General features: G+C 37.8%; 1 protein-coding gene across 1 annotated transcript in view; it reads left to right on the top strand.

The window, feature by feature from the left end:
• The window catches only part of LOC140232736 (puratrophin-1-like), a 146026-nt gene that overhangs the window by 60315 nt on the left and 65278 nt on the right, over nucleotides 1–20433 (top strand). Inside the window, exons 3-4 of the mRNA XM_072312852.1 lie at nucleotides 6697–7126; nucleotides 19922–20077. Coding sequence (XP_072168953.1) covers nucleotides 6697–7126; nucleotides 19922–20077 — 586 coding nt within the window. The remainder of the gene's footprint in view (nucleotides 1–6696; nucleotides 7127–19921; nucleotides 20078–20433) is intronic.

Below are 20433 nucleotides of genomic sequence, written 5' to 3'. Positions count from 1 at the left end.
ATTTTCTATCTGCCTGCTTGAATAGGTCTGTCACAAGTAGGAGTTTGTTCTTTCGAGTCTGTTGATGAAGACTAGCTGTCCTTAGTCCATGCCATATTTCCCAGAGGCCAACATCTGTGTATATTTACTTGGTCTATATCAGGATATTACAGGGGCCTTTACATCGATCTGCGCTCCATTCAGAAAGATTATTTTCCTTGTCATCTCTCACATATCTCCCTCCATGGCTTGAGATGTCCTCATGATGATTCTCTTTTCATCTCTCTGTATGAATCAAATTATGCATACATGACATAATGTTCATAGAAATCCATTGATTCGTTATTTATGGAACTGAAGGTGGCTCTGGTATGTTTTATTTATGCCCTGTGATAATTTTGGAATGTAGGTGAATAGATGTAGGATTAATTCTTAGAAGCAGATTGTGAGAATATGAAAAAGCAGGCCTCAATAAATTTATAACAGAAAGGAAGGAATGTCAAAGCACTTTTGCCAAACATGTTGATGTCATATGAGAGAAGACATGTAGTCTCCTCATGTAGCTTGCAGACCCACTCTCCAGATTTATCCCTCAGGTTTACATTGAAAATTTGAAACTTGAAAGAAGGAGAAGGAATATCAGTCGTGGGAGACACTAAAGCTACAATGTTTTTTGTTATGTTAGAAAGTATATTGGGTTTAATGTTGACAACAGCCAAGTCTTGTGCTCAGTAAAATTGTAACTACCACAAATTTGATGCTTTTATACTCAGTTAACAAATCATTTGGGTGAAATCAGTTAAAAAAGGTAATAGAAAAATAAAAGATATATATGTAAGCTTTATCATATGTGTACTGTATACACCATGTATTTTGCAGATTTCACTAGTCAGATGTAATTCACAAATTTAAGAACTTGTATGCAAAAATATTAACTCTGATCCCAATATGAATGTGACGTGCATGCTTACATGTACTGGTACGCAGTACACAGTACATGAACAAGGTAAGTGATAATTCTGCACTCCACAAACAATCATGGATTCATCCTATACACTAGCAAAATTGTTTGGAAGTCCCGTTTTGCAGAAAAGTAAACTAAAAGTAAATAATGGCATAAGCAGTACTTGACTGCTGAACTAAAATCTGACACTGCCAATTTAAATAGTGCATGATATTTAAGAAAGGCATGATCATTTTAAACTTTGTTTTCTAGTTAGTGCAATGACCCTGCTTGATCCATTCTTACTCTCCATTATAGTGCATTAATATACAAATAATGAATGTTTATGAGTGCAATGGACAGAATATTTCATGAGGTGAAAGATGAAATGATCCATTCAACGAGGCGCAGCCAAGTTGAATGGATCAAACATTTCATCTTTCACCGAATGAAATATTCTGTCCATTGCACAAATGAAAAACATTTATTATTTGTTTTATATAATGCCTAAAAGAGATCCTTGTTATTTCATGTTTTATTAGTTTAGAAACAAGAGAGTATCTGAGATCGCGAGAGTGCTCACTGAGCGCTTTACGCTAGGTAGCGCCGCTCGGTAGCGCGCTGTCACATACATACACTGCAAACGCGAGCGTTTTATACGCGTAGTGTGCCAGGCTCTCTCAGTGAGCGTGCAATGGAGCAAATAGTATGGATCCAAAATTGCATGGTAGATGGAGCCACAATTGCACGGATGATGACGTCATAGTGAAATGGGCCGAATGATCAATGTCAAACAACCAATCAAATGACAAGGATCTCTTCAGGCGTTATATAATTCACTCTAACCTCTAGTAGTGTCAAATCAAATATGTCCTCCTTTTTTTTTAATTCTATACATTTCTTTTACTTCCCAGTCAGTAACTTTCTTATAAATGTAACTTCTCTGTTGACTGATACATCATGCCTATGGCATGCCATCTCGTGGAACAACAGTATTCAAATAAATCAAATTCAGTTGTCACTGTGGAGTATTTATGGCTGTGGGTGGGTAGTATGGCTGTCACCTTACTCTCGTGATAATGTGATGGTGTACTGACACACACAGCTGATGCTCCTGATTGCAACATGATTAATGATGAGGCACTCCAGCTAATTAGAACTGAACTTGATATGAGGGGATCGCGCCTTCCGTTAGCACTTCACCCACTTAACACAGATGCCCCGTGAAATACTAACCTCAGCACATTATCTTTGTGCCCCCTTCCCCTTTAATCCGTTGAAGATGAGTCCGGAGAATGCCAGTATCTGTGGGAAATGTGTGGTATAGCAAAATCAGTGTGCCCTCAACGGGTTAATGCTCGTGAGCAGTCTACTGAAGGAAAGCCACATGAAAATGACTGAATTTCATCTGTAGATGACTCTCGGTAGTAGATGTGGGATGTTCTAAGCTTGTAGATGAAATGAGCTGAAAAGATGTGAATTTTTGTTTTGTTTTAGAAATCACAGTATTGTTTTTCTTTTGACATTAACATTAACTCTGCAATTTACTATACAATCTATGGCTTGCTTTCTCCACCAAATGGCTGTAGGACCAGCTAGATTAATAACACGTTAAAGACGAGTCCTGAATATATACTCGGGCAAGCGTCTATGGGAAATGCGTGTACTTGCAGCAAAATCAAACCATCTTAAACAGGTTAAGGTAGTTGTTCCAGATTAATGTAGGCCCTAATTGTTACTAAATAGGGATCACACAGTCTCATCAGCTCTATTGTGTTGTGGTACATGTAGCCTTCAGATGGGACTGTTGCTGTGTAAATTAAATCTGAATGATTTTGCCTCATTCACATGACTGCCTGAGCGAGGGGGATGAACATAATGTTGATAAAGGGAAACATTGCTAGCTACAACAAAGTCTGTGGGCACCTGAAGGGTTGTGAGGAAGGAAGGTTGCTACAGAGGAGGAAAAAAGGAGAGACATTAAGAAGAGAAATCATCTGCAAAGAGAAAAGGGAAAGATTTAGGTTTGACAACAGAAAATGAAGGCATTTCATGAATTTTCCTCTATTTTGTAGATGCCCTGAATTACTGAAAGATAAAGGCATTCATCTATTCATATGGATTTGAAATTTTAACCATGAATCAATATGCTATCATGACAGGCATACTTTGTGGAAGAAAGAAAACAGATATAGGAGAATTCTTGTTCATTTACCTGGTTCATTTATATTCTGCAATTTTAGTTCATTAGGGTCTTGAAGCTTTGTTTCTGTCATTCATTTGAAAATAAGACTTGTGTTCTTTACCTATCCATACATTAGTGCAACAAATTTTGTAATTAATTCCTCTGTTGTGAACATACTCTTCTCTCCAGTATCAGTGATAGTATTTTGTTTGGAAATATGGAAAATGAATTCATTTGAATTCAAATTCTATTCAATATAAAGAATCTAGGAATCTAATATATTAGTACAATTTATTGATTCTGTATACAGACAAAAATTTTGTGAGCTACAGTTTTAAGCTTTCAGACATACATGTGAATGCTGCTGTTGGGGTTTGTTGATTTGTTTTTTGTTTTTTGACTGACCGAGGAGCAGTACAGTAGGTGATATGTGTGGGACTGTAGAGAAGTGACAGGAGAGAGAGGTTTGTTGTTGGTGATATATCAACAAACTCTGTTCCCAAGAGTAGGTGGTTTGAAGGGTGGTACTGACAAGTCCAGCAAGTGGACAATTCTCTTCATCATCCTGTCATGTGACTGGACAGTGGGACATGGGTGAGGAAAGACAACTTTGTCTCTTAATGTGAGCATGAGAATTAAGACAATTAAAGGATGTCACCCCTTGCTGCTGTGTAATAAGATATGTAGCAAACATTTGTTCACCATACCCTAAGGCATGCAGCCAAATGCTTAATCAGTTGGTCCTTAGTTATTGAATTGATAATGCCTTGAAAACTTGTGATGAAATGTTTATCATGTATTTTTGTTTTGAATTATGTACACATGACAGGGTAGAAGACTAATCAACATAAACTTTCAAGCATGTTTCAAACATGTCTAATGGTATCCACTTCATCTGTGATGGTTGCCAAGTTCAGTCATGTTTACTTTCAGTTACGTTTACTTTTCATACCTGCTACTCCAGACAGTTGTTAAAACAATGCCATTTTAATTTGTTGGAGTGGAACTTTTTCTGAAAATATGAATACAATTTTTGAGCTGTGCACACACACACACTCTCACTAGGCCTATTAATATTATAAAAATTAGTGTAATAATTTTCTAACTCATCCAGGGTATCAGCGTCAAAGTGGCTACAAAGGCACACTATGCTGAGAGTTAATAGCTGACCACATAATGACTCAAAGTATTTACCAATCTTAGTGTAGAATCCCTCTGAAATCTCTTCCAATCTAAGCAACTCATCAACCAACATTTGGCTGTCTTGTTTGGGTGGAACTCTCCAATTGCGATGGCAGTCTCGAGTTTTAATCCCTCCCCTTTGCTTTCCCAAGTGTCCCGAGACTCCTTGTAAGATTTTTGTCTGGGATGCGTCACCCCCATATGTAGATTTCCTTCTCTCACTGGAGATGGAAATTGAAGCGCTTTGGATTGAGATGTTGTACTTCTGTGGTCCAAGATATTCATCGTTTGTAGAACTTGTAAGCAGCAATGTTTTGTTTCCTGTTTAGCTATACTCTGCATGGAAATTCAATCGTTTTCGTGTCGATAATTACAAGCTGATTGCAATCACATCTAACGTTAATCGTTGAGTGTGCGGCCATTTGGCTTTGGAAGATTGTTCGAAAGGCATCAGGGATGGGCAGTGACGTGACGTCAAAAAGACTTCATTCTGAGAGGATGTGAGAGATATTGCAAACAGTTTTATAGTCTTGTCTCTATCTCACTTTCCGCTCAGTCTTTCATCTTGAGAGTCAAAACATACTCTCCCTACTACTGCCTGACCATTCTCATTTGACATGAATGCGAGTTTGGATAGTGTTTTCAGTGACTGGATTAATTAGCTTTGGTGGATTACTTTTGTGGATTTCATGGTAAGTAGCCTCCCGTGAATTGCTTTTGAACTTCCTGCTCTATGCCATTCGTGACTTCTTCATTTCAGCTATGTAGATAGGCTGAGCATGGGCAAGTGATCAGTCAGCAATCTGCATCTAAGAGACCGGTGCTGTGTTTGTTACCTTAACATCAGCCCAAGTCGGCAAAGTAGTGTTTTGTGTATCATTATGTTGTTACATAAGTTCATGTCAGCTGGTCTACAAATTTGCCTCCACACTTCTCGATTAATTTACTCTGTAGGAAAAGTGTGCTAATTTACAAACAGTGTGCAATATCCGTTCAAACCTGTAACAGCCTCTTGTGCTGTACAAAACTAATGGAGATCACATCATAGTGTCAGCCAAAATGTTGAGAGTGAAGCCCCATATTATGTAATGTATTCCCCTTGGCAATCAAACCCATGATGCATAAGATGGTAATTAGTGCATTATTTCAAACAAGTGTCATACAGTAATGGGTTTCAGATGACCTAGATACTTGAACCATTGTTCCCCATTTAATTAGGATAAAGGCAGGAAAGTTTTAAAAAAGGAGAGAAAAGAATTACCTGCTTTTTCATTCTGTGCTGTTGCTAGTCAAGAGGTAGAAGGGATTAACTCACATTCAGTAGTATATCGTCATTCTTTAAAATTACATTCATTTGAATATTACTCTCTTTTACGTCTCGGTTAATGATGTAATGTTGATATGTGCAGTTAAAGTGAATCACAGCATGAAACCTTCTTCAAAGGAGAATCCAGTAGGTATAGAATCACTAATGGAATGTGGCATTTGATCATGTGATGATGTTGGATGAATGTTTTGAGCCCATCCCATCCACCTGTCTCCGGGACAATGGTCCCATCCCTGGGTCTAACCTCAAAGATTGTGAGTCATGAAATGGAGCCATTGGTGCCTCCAAGGCTGTGATGGAACCACCATTCTCCAGGCACTAATCCTCCTTCGGCCTGCTGGTGATGAGCCTGCAACATGAGGAGGCCAGCTCATTTCATATTTTGTGTCCGTCTTCTCCAGCTTTTCACAAAGTGGCTAAACAATTAGCTTTCTTGGCATTGTTCCATGTCTACTTCTCATCGTTTAAAGACCAGAGACTTCAGGAATGATACTTTATATGGTGTGTCCAATCATATGTGATTTCCAGAATCATTTTACAGCTCAGGAGAAATGAAAGACAATGTTCTTGAACTTTCGTGAGAGCCACTGCCAAGTGAGAGCCAAACATTTCCTTTCTTTTTGTGATTTGTTGGTGTTTTGCTCCTTACTTTTATTCTGATGTAATATCATTTCCATCATTACTAATTTTTTTTAAAGAATCCTACATTTCTGGGAAAGAAGAAGACAAAATGTTGGTGTGTTGGGAAATGTTCTAATGACTGCTGACTGTGTAAGCATGTATCAATAACAGGAGAGATGTCTCATTTTGAATAGTCTTATACATGGGGATGATGAAACAAGCAAATTAACAAACTATTTGAAGCTGAAGGTGTTCTAGTCCAATAAAACTTTGAATTTATTCAGATCAACATCTTCTAATCTGACATTTAGACATGTAAATGAGAGATGAAGTTGTTTTTAGGCAAAAAAAAAGAGCAAAAACAACCATCAGTTTCTTTTGTCTTGTGGCTGTTATGGCCCTCCTGTACAGTTGGACTTCCTAAGCGTCTCTGTATTCTATTTGTTTTCTTTTTCACAGCTTGAGTTGAAACACAAACCCAGGGAGAGGAGTTGGCCTATCAGTCACTACCAGCAGATTCTGGTCCATCTCAAGCGGCTGGACTGGGACCAGTTTGCCGTCGGTGACTTCTACATCTATGCCCGCTACCACGGCCCGAAAAACGTGACACTGACGCTGGTCGCCTGTCACGAGAGGGAGGGCGCTCTCACAGAAATCCCAGTGCCAGCGTCCATGCTGAGGGAGCTGTTCTCTCTCCACACACCTCAGAGACTTTTAGGAGATGTCAGGTCAAAGAAGCAGGAAGACACCTTGAAGTCAGTAGTGGTTGCCACGGATACAGGAATAATGAGGCATCTTTGGATGGATGTTTTGAAGCCACCCTTGGACATGAAGAAGAAATCATTCAGGAAGAAGAAGTGGAGAAAGAATGAGGGTGGGGCAGATGCAGGTATGTATGAATTATTTTAACATTTCTGACTCACTGACTCCTACCACACTCATTTTCATAATTAACCATTTACGCACCAAGGCACTCAGCTTTTAAAACTTGTTAGGCTTTTTCATCAGCATTCTGCAATCCATTCAAACTTGAGCTAGTTGTAGATTAGCAAGTTCACTCAGGTGTAGCAATGTGCCTCAGTCTGACCTGAAGGCCAATATGACATGATAGGGATGGGGGATTAGGTAATCTCTGCTCATAGACTATTAGTTTCCAGATGTTTTTATCAATCAGCAAAGAAAGAACTCCAGTGTGTGTGCTAATGGATTATTGTATAAGTGGATATTTTCGCGCGACTAATTTTTCGCGCTTGGCTGTGTCAGAAGACTCTCGCGTGTTTTTAATTCCGCGGAATCAAGACATCAAGTACTGGAACATATGGCATGCAAATTTATTTGTGTGCTTTTATTTTCGCGCTAGCTTCTCATTGCGCGAAATGCGCGAAAATTTCAACACCGCAAAAATTTCCACTCCTACAGTAACAAAGCACACAACGGTTAATGATTGTGTTACGTCAGATGACATTTCATTCTTTTAAAATTATATGATATTGAAAAAACAAAACAACTAAAAACAGGACATTAAGCATTGCAGTAATACATTCAAGTAAACAAAGGACCGTACATGATTTATTGTGAAACCATGTTCATCACAATGTATATTTGACATTCACTAAAATTGGAAAGATATCTGAGAGCTAAGAGAAATTAATATATATTTATATATATTTTTTTTTTTCTCAGTAGTTTTCGTTTGTCACTGTGGAACATGGTGCAGTTGAAAGTTAAAAGTTTCTCAAACTGCACCACCCTTTCCTGGCACTAAGACTTTCACCTTGTCCTAAAACATGGCATGGATTATTTACATTTTTTATTGGTCTGGTTGCCATATTGTAAATGTTTCACCATTCAGTGTATCTAGCTCTTTGCATAGCTCATGTTTGTATTCATCAGAACTTTCATCATTTAAGTACTTTGTATGTACAGTGTGAGTTAGTATTCATACTTTATTCTATAACAACCTACCCAAATTTTCTAGAAACTAGATTTCTTTTTTTGTGTGTGTGTGTTTGTTTGGTTTTCATTCCGGTAAATTCCAGTAAGTAAATTTATGGGTGACTGATATATTTCCTTAAAATTGCATGGTGGAAAAAAAAAAACAATGAGTGAGTGATATTTCCATTTTAACAGAAATTAAAACAGATTTACATCTCAGTATATAATACAAATTTCAGGCAAAGTTTGTTTTAACAAATGGGATGAGATTCAGGCATGGGTTTTTTTAAATCCTGTGAAATCTTTTTAGACATTTATGGCTTACAAACAAATCAAGCTCAATCACTAACCTACTTATCATGCCCCATGAAGTTTTGTTGAGGAAAACTGGTAAAATTGTAATTATTTCAGTGTGACTGTTCACCATGGAGAGAGCTGCCATTTCCTGACATAACCTCTCAAGCGGTTAATACTGTATCCAACTAAAAATATCACACATGCATAGTGTACAAAAAAGAAAGAAAAAAAAAATCAAGCCACAGTGGCCTGGCCAAAGACATGTCGTAATACATTCATTCATTGATTCACTGATGAACCAAGACATACATAATAACAGTTTTCCTGCTTTGGAGTGTGAATGTTGATGGTAGTGTTCAGGGCCCTCCACTCTCTATATACATATGATATGCAAAGTGAAGTGATAGCTTCACTCTGGATCTAAATATCTTATTGCTATCACAGGCAACTAACACAAGTGTGCACTGGCTTCACTTGCATGAATTGCCTTTGCCATTGTTGTATATGTGACCCTGTACCACAAAACAAACTAAAAATCGCCAGACATTGATTTTTAGTTAAGGGCAGATTCTGAACGAGCAGACTCTAAGCTTTCAAATGATGTATAACTCAAAACAAATGGACGATCCTAACCTATCTTAATATTGGAAAGAAAGCACACACTCTGGAAAGTGTAAACTGAGAAAAGAGGCTCTGAAGTACAGGGTCTATTCAAGTGCTTAATCTTTACTAAGCTGTGCTACCTGTGCCATGAATGGGACAAAAACATGATGTTTACCACTGTAGCACCAACAATTAAGGGATTGTCAAATTAAGCTGAAATTGAGCATGGTCTATTACCACATTCTGACCATGATAAATGTCAACTTTCAGAGCAGTAGCATCATCTTTTCAAAAGTTATTAGAGTTGAAAGTGAAGGGGGTGCAAAGCATTTTCAAGAAATGAAAGGGGCCTCTAAGAAAAACCTGATCACAATACTCGACCAAAAAAGGGGTTGTAGAAAAACTGTTGAAAACCCACTTTTCCATTCAATTTATGATCCCAAACTCAAGAATAATGTAGAAGAAAAAAAGCTCTTTCAGAAAATATGGAAAACTAAAAATTGACTCGGTTGACTCATTTCACCTTTCTTGAGTCCTCACATAAAATCAAGGGGTGCGACTTTTTGTTTGTTTTGTGATGCACGGTCACATATGTACCAAAATAGAAAACTGTCTCTTTACTTTGAAACTAGAACTAATTTTGCTATGAGTTTCCGTGTAGGCCACACTTGTTAAATGATTTTCTGCAACACTTTCCCAGAAATATGTCAAAATATTTCTGTGAAAAAACAAAGAAAAAGAAATAATATAAGCAATCACCAAGCACATATTTGAAAAAAAATTATGGAAAATCTGGCAAACATGACAAAATATGGCATTGACAAGGTGAAGTATTTCATTTTATTTCATTTGTTTCCATCATTCAAGAACAAGAGAAGCATATAACAAGTGACAAACAAAAATCAAAGATGAAACCAAATATTGATATTGTGCAATTCAGTACAAATAGAATAAAAAAATGAGATGAAAAATGGAATGTACATGGGAAGGCCTTTATATAACCCTCAAAATAAGTGAAACGTAGTTATTCTTTAGGGGGAAAAAATGGACAGGGCACAGAAGGGTGGTGTAGTTGGCTGACTGTCTTGTTAAAAACAACAGAGGGCTCACCTTCAATGTTAATGACCACTTCACTCAAAGTTTGGATCCTGGTGTAATTGAGCCATTTGTGTGTTGAGTATCTGTCTCCTCTGTAGCCCAGGGTCTCAAATTGGCAATGCAGCTAAATTGACATCCGTAGCATAGACTACCTTCCTCATAAGTATGTCCTTCATGTGCATAGCTGACCAGTGATTAAAGAAATGAAGGAGACAACTGAACTTAGCCCTCATAAGAAATCCTCTTTATGTTTTGATGTCTATTGTGACAAACCAACCATGTAAACTGATTAGTAATGCATGTCTAGACTAAGCCCGTATCAAACCCAGAGCTATGTAGCATTAGCTATTCAAATCTCAAATTTAGTACAAACTGACCCTCCTACATCTTCCTGATTTGAAGGAAGTATTCCATTTGTTTAGATGATTAAAAGACTCCAAAGAAGGACAGTAGTCAGACTGTCTCAGGAAAATTTACACTAAGTGAATGGAACAACATAGCAGTAACAAGTGATGGCAACAGATTATCTCTTGTACAATGTCTACGTCATTGAATAAATGACAGCCTGTACTATATTTTGTGTGTTTGATTCTCACATTGGTGTAATTATAAGATGTAGGATTGTACAATCAAATATTCTTTTTGCCCTGGTCACTGAAGTGATTTTGACCATGTAAGTGCATTGCATCAGTTTAATTGGAAATGTGCCATACAAAAGACTGTGTATTATTGTGATTATCAATTGATACCAAATGGTAAAAAAGTATTGTGAGGAACTTCTATGAGTAGCAAATCTTAAACATCATTAAAAAAATGTTAGCATTAATGTCAGGCACTAATGAGAACTGATGATTTGGTTCTCAGTTTAACCAATGCTAACCCTTAGCACAAGATTAACCTCTGAAAACTTTGTCATGAATAAATTAGGAGTATTCTATGGACATTGAATATACTTTAAGGATGTCAGCTGTCAATGATCAAATCAAACTTGTCATATAGACACTGGATATCCCACAGAACTATTCTTCATAATAAACTCACAAAATAAGCATTGAATGAGACTCGTGCAGAACTTATTGATGTTCTCCTTTAAAGAAGTGCATGCAGAAGCAGTGTCTTGTCTGTGATTGTGATTGATATTATACTGTGTGCCCATGTCTAGGTTTGATACATATGCAGAACTTTTGGACAAGGTCCAAATAGGGCCTTGTCACTCAGCAGGTGTTGTGGAGTACACACAGGTTGATGCCCCACCGCTGTCATCTCTCTCACCAGTTGCCATGGCAACACAGTGGTGAATGAGTGGTCAAGGAAGGGCTGCTGCTTGCAGAAATGAGACTGAATTAAGTTCTAGGTGCATAATTCACCCTTGGTACAAATGTTGCTTAGTTTCTATGGAGATGTGGTTGACCTACTGTCTTCAGTGACCGAAGGGTTAAGTGAGGGGGGGGGGGGGTCTCTTCTAGGGCGGGGTGGGGAGGGGATGATGGTAAAGTAACAGAGGCCAGCTGCACGCTGTATTATGGCAGTCAGATGGTGGTTGCTGTGACATTGATCCCAAGCAGCCATGACAACCAAGAGAGTAATCAAGGTAGAGAAAACAGAACGAGCCATGTGGCTTCAGCCGAGGACCAAGGGACTTCACCAATCAGTTCCAATTTCAAGGTCCTCCGTCATAGTTCTCCAGCTCTGTTGGAAACCAGTGTGGCATCCTGAAGTGGTCTACAGTACCAACTTATTGATGTATTCTGTATGACCACTAACCAAAGATCAAAGACTCCTTTGAGTAATAGTTTAGTAAGCATGGAGGGGACAGCCACGGCATGGAGAAATTGAAGCTAGTGCCTGAAGGGTTGCTTTAAAGGATATATACGCCCAGTTAAGAGATCTGATTCATCTTTGTCAGTGTACAGAATGTGGAATTAGAATCGCAAATACAGTTTAGGGATGCGACAGACGCTCAGTGCTTGGCTTGATGTGGTGAGATTTTTTTAGTGGCAGCTGTTTGCCCAGGGCTTGTGGTTGGATTGTGATTTATCTGTGATAACTTTCTGTCTGATTGGAATATCATGGAAGTCGGACAAGCGTGGAGACAACGATCATGGACGGATTGTGAGTGTCATCGAAATTTTTTCTTCGTGATAATTCTGAATCTTCCTTTTATGAATTGCATGTAGGCCTACACGTGTATGTATGGCTAAATTTGTAAACTAGACTTGTGGAATAGTACATGAAAGCAAATATGAATAAATATGGCATAGTATCCACATTGAAATATTTCTATATTATAATTACAGCACATTTAAGCCTATATATGCTTTGAGGTAATATTCCACTTAAAATGAATATGTGTTTATATTGCTTGTTGAATACAACATGAACATTTTAATTGTAATCTGTCTTAGGTGTCAGTTTCTTGGATAGTAAATGTTTGGAAACTGAAACAGAATATTTGTCATAATACCCAGCAAATTTTTGCTGGAAAGCATTCTTCTTACTTCACAATTGGGACACACATCATATAAAATACATGTATATGCAAAGGAAAAGTTTCAATAGAATCTGCTTAAACCTCTTTATTGTAGGAACTGGGCATTTTGTGTGCAAACCAAATGAGGAATTAGAATGCCCTTAAAGGAGAATGAAGCCCAAATATATGTGGCTTGAGGGAATGCAACAATAATGGAATACATCAGCGAAGTTTGAGGAAAATCGGACAATCCGTTGAAAAGTTATGAATTTTTACATTTTTGATGCTGCCATCACTGAATGAGAAGACCACGGCATTATGTGACATTGCGCATGGACAACAATAGATAGAAAATATAAAGAAAATTCAACTTATTTTTACCTTTCTAGCATAATAAAAGAGCACTTGTCTAACCTCTTTCAGAGAGCAAGAGAAAGAGTATTACCCTTCACATATGTTGGTAACAAGTTAGTAGAGGGAATGTGTAGTTTTCATGAATAATGAAATTTTGTGCCATTTTCTTTTATATCTCTTTCATATCATTATCTATGCATGGTATCACAAACTGCAGTAATGTTCTCATCCAGTGTTGTGGCACTGAAAACATTTTGAGCTGTGAGAGATGTTTGTGTGTGACGAACAATTGCACAAGAAGATCACACTGTGTTGACTTAACTCTTATTGATAAAGAATGCATGCCTCATCAAAAAGTACTTCATTCTTGCTGGCTTTATAGATTAGATGCATTTGCGACATACTGAACAGAAGATGAAAAGAACAAACTTGACCAGATAAGATTGTCAGGTATGATTTCAGAGAGAGAAAAAACAAAACAAAATGTGGCATCTGGATAGAGTGGGGGAGAAGGGAGAAGAACAGAAATCTGCTGTGAATATGTGAAAGAATATGAAAGAAAACAAAGAATAGAACTGAGACAGTTTTTTTTTTAGTAGGAATAAAAAAAAAAGCTATACGGAAGAAGAGTATGGTAGTAGCATTCTTAGTTGTAAAAATAAACCATAAACTGACTGAAAAGTTCTTACAATATTTAACATGTTTCTTAAAAGGGGAATTCCAGCCCAATTACAAGTTAGGCTGAGAAGAAAAAGTAAAATTTTACTTACTTCGTACAACAGTACAACAGCGGAAATTAAGAAAGTTATGCAAATTTACAGATTCATAAATTTTTGTCAAAACAATTCTCAGCTAGTTGACATATTTATGCAAATGATGCAATATTTGGTACCCTGGGGTACCAAATGAAAATTCGCCATTTTGTTGAATTAATTATTTTTTTTTCAGCGCTGTACCCTGGCTTACCAAAAAATGTGTCAAAATATTTTTTAGTATTATTATGCACAAAAATGTTTTCTTATTTGTGATTATGCATCAATTAATGCATGCAAGTGTACTTCGAAAAACACCTATGGTGCTAGTTCATTGCGACGACTTTGCCGTATCCGAATTCGGAATCGGCGTATCTGAATTCGGATACGCATTGTAAATAATGGGCATGAGATGGCAGTATACAACGCGGTACCCCGGTGTGTGGCGTGCCGAATCAAATGAGTGAGCTTATGATATCATCACCTCAGAATCTTCCATTGATTGTGGACAAAAAAAAAAATGGAAAAAAATCAAGCCCTTATGCCTTGTGTAAAACGTAATGTTATTCCTGATTGAATGACTTAAGATAATGATTAGTCAAATAAAGTAGGATTTGAGAGTGAGGCACATCCGTAATTGTGTTTGGACCAAAAACAAACAAACAAACAAACAGAAATGCCAAGATTGTATGTACAAACCAAATGACAAGTTGTGAGGCAATGACTTCATTAACATACTATTTGAATATTCATATTCATATTGACTGGTCAAGAATTATTTTGTGAAAATTTGTGAAACTTTACAATTTCATAACTCCCATACTTTTTATCAAATTTTATCAAATTTTCACTACTGTGCCTGTAAAATTTACTCTTTCATTTCAGACTTACTTTTAACAGTTCATGAATTTCCCTTTAAGAAAGAACTCTCACCAACAGAGTGATGCATGTAACCAAAGGCAGACAGGGATGGCAATGTGAATGTGACGTCTACTGTTAGCTATAGGTAGCAACTCATTACTGCCATTAATCACTGATGTAAAAATAGCAGGTGTCTTGGTATTAAAATATTTTAACTTGACAGCTTTTTAGATCACCTGAGCCAAAGGCTCAAGTGAGCTATTGCGATCGCCCTTCGTCCGTCGTGCGTCGTGCGTCGTGTGTCGTCCGTCGTCCGTCGTGCGTTAACTTTTTACATTTTCATCTTCTTGAAAACCCCAAGACCGATTTTCATCAAACTTGGCATGTAGCATCCCTAGGGGGTTAGGAACTCAATTTTTAAAAATGGGCACCATGCCCCACCCAGGGGGCCCCCAGGGGGGCCCAAACCCCCAAAAATTAAGGAATCTGTAAAAATCTTCTTCTCTAGAACCAGAAGTGATAGAGCTAAGTTAATACTGTGAGTTAGTACATTGATGACTGTAGTTTCAAGTTTGTTCATGGCAGAATCAGGGGTACCCCCCTTGGGACCCAGGGGAGGGGGGTGGGGAGGGTCCTAATGGGGCCTAAATTGTACATTTTCATCTTCTTCTTGAGAACCCCATGACCCATTTTCACCAAACTTGGCAGGTAGCATCCCTAGGGGGTTAGGATCTCAATTTGTTAAAATGGGCACCATGCCCCACCCAGGGGGCCCCTAGGGGAGCCCAAACCCCCCAAAATGAAGGAATCTTTAAAAATCTTCTCTAGAATCAGAAGTTATAGAGCTAAGATAATACTATGAGTGAGTACATTAATGACTGTAGTTTCAAGTTTGTTCATAGCAGATCCAGGGGTGCCCCTCTTTGGGGGGGGGGGGGGGTTGGGAAAGTCCAAATGGGAGCCTGAATTATACATTTTCATCTTCTTCCTGAAAACATCATGATGGATTTTCATCAAACTTGGCAGGTAGCATCCCTAGGGGGTCAGGATCTCAGTTTATCAAAATGGGCACCATGCCCCACCCAGAGGGTCCCAGGGTGCCCCATCCCCCCAAATTAAGGAATCTTCAAAAATTTGGGCCCTTATTGTACATTTTCATCTTGTACGTGTACTTGAGAATGCCTGGTCAAATTTTAGTAGAGCTGTGACTAATTTAGATTAGTGACTGCGTGAAAGGTGAACTTGCAATACTCAGGTGAGCGCTAGACCCGCGGGTCTCTTGTCTTCCAAAAAATCTGAATCTCAAGGTGCAGTCATACCACAAAAGTAACTGCTTACTGTGAGAAATTCCTCATCAGAACTAAATGCATGTGAGTAATTAACTCGTTGCAGACTATTTCGTTTTGTTCGATAACGTTTCAATCACAGACCTTGGCACAATGATAATTAGACCTGTCTTATACGTTACTAGTATATCTATGAGTAGGTCATACAGTCTTATATTCAGAATTGTCCACTTTTGCACCTTTTTCCCCCATTAATTGTAGTGCAACACCCCTGATCAGATGTATCAGTCTCAAATTAGATAATTGGTGCTCTTGCAGTTTTTCAGGTCATTCAGATTTTCAGGAGGAAAATGAACAACCAGTGCTTAGTTTTCAGTACCAGGAGTTTTCTTGTGTTAACATATATACCTGCATGTTTTTTGTTTGTTTGTTTTTTTTTTTTCGTGTACTTGTGTGTGTTTGTACAATTGTTTTTGTGTGTGTGTGTGTGTGTGTGTTTTTCTTTTCTTGGGGGAGGGGGATGAGATGGGGCAGTTGAAAGGATCTTGAAAATGACTTTGTTCATAGTTGACTCCAGGAGAAAACACACCACATTAAGTTCTTAACTTGAAATCAATACATGACATTGAAGAAAGAAATCTACAGATATATATAAGGGGAAACTGTTGGATGTTTCAGTAACTCAAGAGGAAAGACAAGGAAATGAAAGGTACACATTGATTTCTTACTGATATGTCATGAACCAATTTTTACCCAGGATGTAGACACTCACTCTTCTCTTATATTTAGTTGGTCTATCAATGGAATTTCTGGTGCTAGCAAGTACATGCCTCTCTTTCTAATGAAAAGGTATAAACAGATGCAGGATATTCTGGAAAATCAGAAGATTTGATATGATGAGATGTGATTCAATATGACCTATGGTTGTATTGGCCTTATTCAGTTTGTGTAGGGAGCTTTGAGTATGAGTATTGAAGAGTAATGTCGACTTACCCCATGTCAGGTTAGTAGGAATATGTGATTGTTTTGGGGGATTATGCTACCAAGAGACTGCAAAGCAACATTGCCGTAAACAATTTGAGTTATGGCTGTTGTTGCATGGGGCTGGATTTGTCAGCATAACTCTGATTTATCGCTCCCTCAGACCGTGGGGGTGGAACACCAGGAGGGGTGGATGCCTGACCTGAGAATCCAGCAGCAGCCGAGAGAAAAAAAAAAGTACAGCTTTGCAAATGAGATGACTGAGAAGAGCAGTCTGTTCCTTTGGCAGGTGTGATATACTATGAATACAATATTTTCGCGGCATGAAATTTTCACGGATTGGAGCCGACGGCCTTTTTCGCGGCATGATATTTTTCGCGAGTTGCCTCTGACATTCAATGCGTATGTAGACAAGAACTTTCACATGCAATTTGATTTCGCAAATCTTGGCTCTCGTGATATTCGCGAAATTAAAATTTGCACATTCCTCGTTTTACAGTACATTGGAACAATCTTGAGGATTGCGTGAGGCACCGCCATGCCTTCGGACATCTTGTTTGATCAACAGAAATAGGATTAGCTACATGACACACCACGTTAGTCATTGTATTTTTCACTTTGTGATGAATACTGATTTAAGAATTGAAAAAGAATGTAACTATGCGAGAATTTGAAAAAAGGAGAACATGCATTTTCAGTGGATGTGGGCTTGAAGAGCTGATTTTTCCTCATGCAATGCATTTTGATAAGAAAATGACAAGTAAGAAAGAAAACTAAAGGATAATGGTAATTCTTTCTCCTAGTTTCCACGAGTTTACATACACTGTAAATTCATCTAAGTGTACAAGTATGTTTAGATGATGATCTTAGATTGGCCAACTCTGGTGGCTGTCACCTTTGTGCCCCCACTTTTTTTTCCTTATTACAAGATCATTTTCACGAGATTACTATCAACAAACAAGTGTTGCCATGGCAACAGGGTCATGACAGGTGCATAGCGTACGTGTGGGGCATGACGCTGTCTTAGGAAGGCTTGGCAGTATTAGGTACCTATGATGACATCAGACTGGAATCCGAAAATCCGGCATTCCATTCTCTCGATGTCCTCTGAGAAGCGAAAAGTTGAATTTCACCACCGAACCATCTCAATGGTAATACTGCAGTGCATTCTTGGAGAACCTACAGCCAGAGTGACTCTTTTCACTCTGAAATACCATCAAGGGGATAGCAGCATAGAAAGAACATCATCTTTTACAACAATACTTCCTCATATATACTTTTTTCTTATCACACTGCAGATATATGAGATCTGTGTACTTTTTCTAAAGTTATTTGGAAAGACAAAATACTATCCAAACTTATACCTTTTCTACTGTAAAGTTTCTTCAGGAAATGATGGCAGTATTGACCGAAGGCGATATTATTGAAGAAAAAGAATAAAAAGATGAAAAGAGGATGAAAAAGATAAAAATAGAAAAGAAGAGGAGGAAGAAGAAAAAGAAATAAAGTTGATGAAGAATATAGGCACCTGCTATTGGTGCAGTGTAGGTTATAGTGGTAAAAGTATCAGTCAATGTAAATGATGTCAAAAAAAAAAGAAGTTGGGTAAATGTTAGTGAAATGGGATTCTGGTTGAGGAACAGTGAGAGGAATGATTTATATATCATGGTAGCTAAAGAGGAAACAAAATGCCAAAGCAAGAGGAAGAGTTTGTGTGTGTCTGTGTGATGAGAGGAAGTATAGAGAAAATAAATGCTCTCTGGATGGGAACAGGAAATGAGGAATCAATAAGATCACCCCGTCAGTGAGTTAGAGTGAATCTGTTAATGACTTGTGGCTAACTGGATATCTTTCATGAAACCACAGATAATGACAAACTTATCATTACTTGGCTTATCATATCTTGGTTGATCATATCTCGGCTTATCATATCTTGGTTTATCCTATCACAGCTTATCATATATGTGGCTTGCCATATCTTGGCTTGTAAGTAGACAAACACACAGTATTGGTTACAATCATATATTGTCTGAAACATGAACCAGAACAGGTGACTAATGGCCTGTTGGTACATACACAGTGACTTCTATTGATTTCATTATGCATGACATGGCTTGCACAAAAGATGCATAGCCTAATACAATTTTTTGTTCATATCTCATGTTGTGGATATGTTTGGATTTGCTTCAGGGATTTTTCTATATTTAGATTTGTCCTGAACTTATCGTTAACACAGTGATCATTGTGTTAATTTGAATGCTGTTTATATAATTGTCAGAATGACTTTGAATAAGAACTGTTTGTTGTACATCATACTTTTGAAAGTTGAAATCATGATTACTTCACTACACACTGATAATAATTTGATCCAACCCACTGCCAAATTGTTATTTCATACACCAAATATTTCGCAAGGTTTTTATTTTTTAGAATTTTGCAAGTCAGGTGCTGTACACACATTTAAAGACATGTGAAAATATTGACTCTGATCCCGATATGAATGTGGCATATACATAAACATTTTTTCGTTCAGCACTGTACTTCACAATCACGAATTTAACCACTCTTGAAATCGTCGTGATGTCGTGATGCACAATGATTTAGACTTGTTATTATATGGCATATACAGTATTTTTATGGTAGAATTTGCATAATTCTACAAATCTGTAAGTTATGCATACTACCGTATAATATCAAGTTTGTTTAATTATATACACCTGTAAATATGCATCTGTCTTTGTACAGTTTTTCTCTGTCTTAGTCTTCCCTATGTGCATGAAATCATGCATGCTATTAGTTGTCTTGTTGTGATTCTAAGTTAATTTACTCATTTTGGCAGCAAAATATATGAAAAAATTTTTTCATCATTTTCTTGCAGTGTGAATGGAAGGCTCAATCATTGCAGTGATTGTAATGTTGTGATATTTCCCAGTGAGAATGAGCCTCATGAGTGTTTTAGCATTATGCTTCTTGCATTGCTTCGATCATAATCCCTGTTTCTCTCCTCCCTTCCCCCCCCCCCCCTCCCAACACACACACTCTTTCAGACAAGGAGGGTGAACCAAGTAAAGTGGTGGCCAGGGTGCGTTCCTTCACCAGTGATGTCTCAAAGAGGGCAGGTCCCCAGAAGCCGTTTGTCGCCCCCCAGAGTACGCTGGAGGTCAACTTTGAGCTGCTCCACTCTGAAGCTCTCATACTTCCAGGTAAGGATGTAGTCCGCTGTAGAATGAAGTCATTGACCTTATTAACAATGTCAAGAGATTAGGGATGATGAGATTACATTAACATTTTGACTTTGTAGACCAATCATTGCAAGTGGGGATTCTACCTATTCTTAGTTATAGCTTTGAATGAACAAATTGATTAACAAACAAATGCATAAAACCTTTTTTAAATGATTTTAACCAGTGTCGAGCAGACATTACAACATTATTTTGGTAAATTACATTCAAGCAAGTGCTGATGCCTAAATCTTTGGCACGAAGGAACTAGCAGGGTGGTATGTGCTTTACAAGAAGAGCATATATTCATTGGTACAGTGATATATTTTGGATGTCAT

The sequence above is a fragment of the Diadema setosum genome, chromosome 9 (assembly GCF_964275005.1).
Source record: "Diadema setosum chromosome 9, eeDiaSeto1, whole genome shotgun sequence".
Classification (NCBI taxonomy): domain Eukaryota; kingdom Metazoa; phylum Echinodermata; class Echinoidea; order Diadematoida; family Diadematidae; genus Diadema; species Diadema setosum.
Note: the sequence above shows the minus strand (reverse complement) of the source record. Positions and strands in the feature narration are given on the sequence as shown.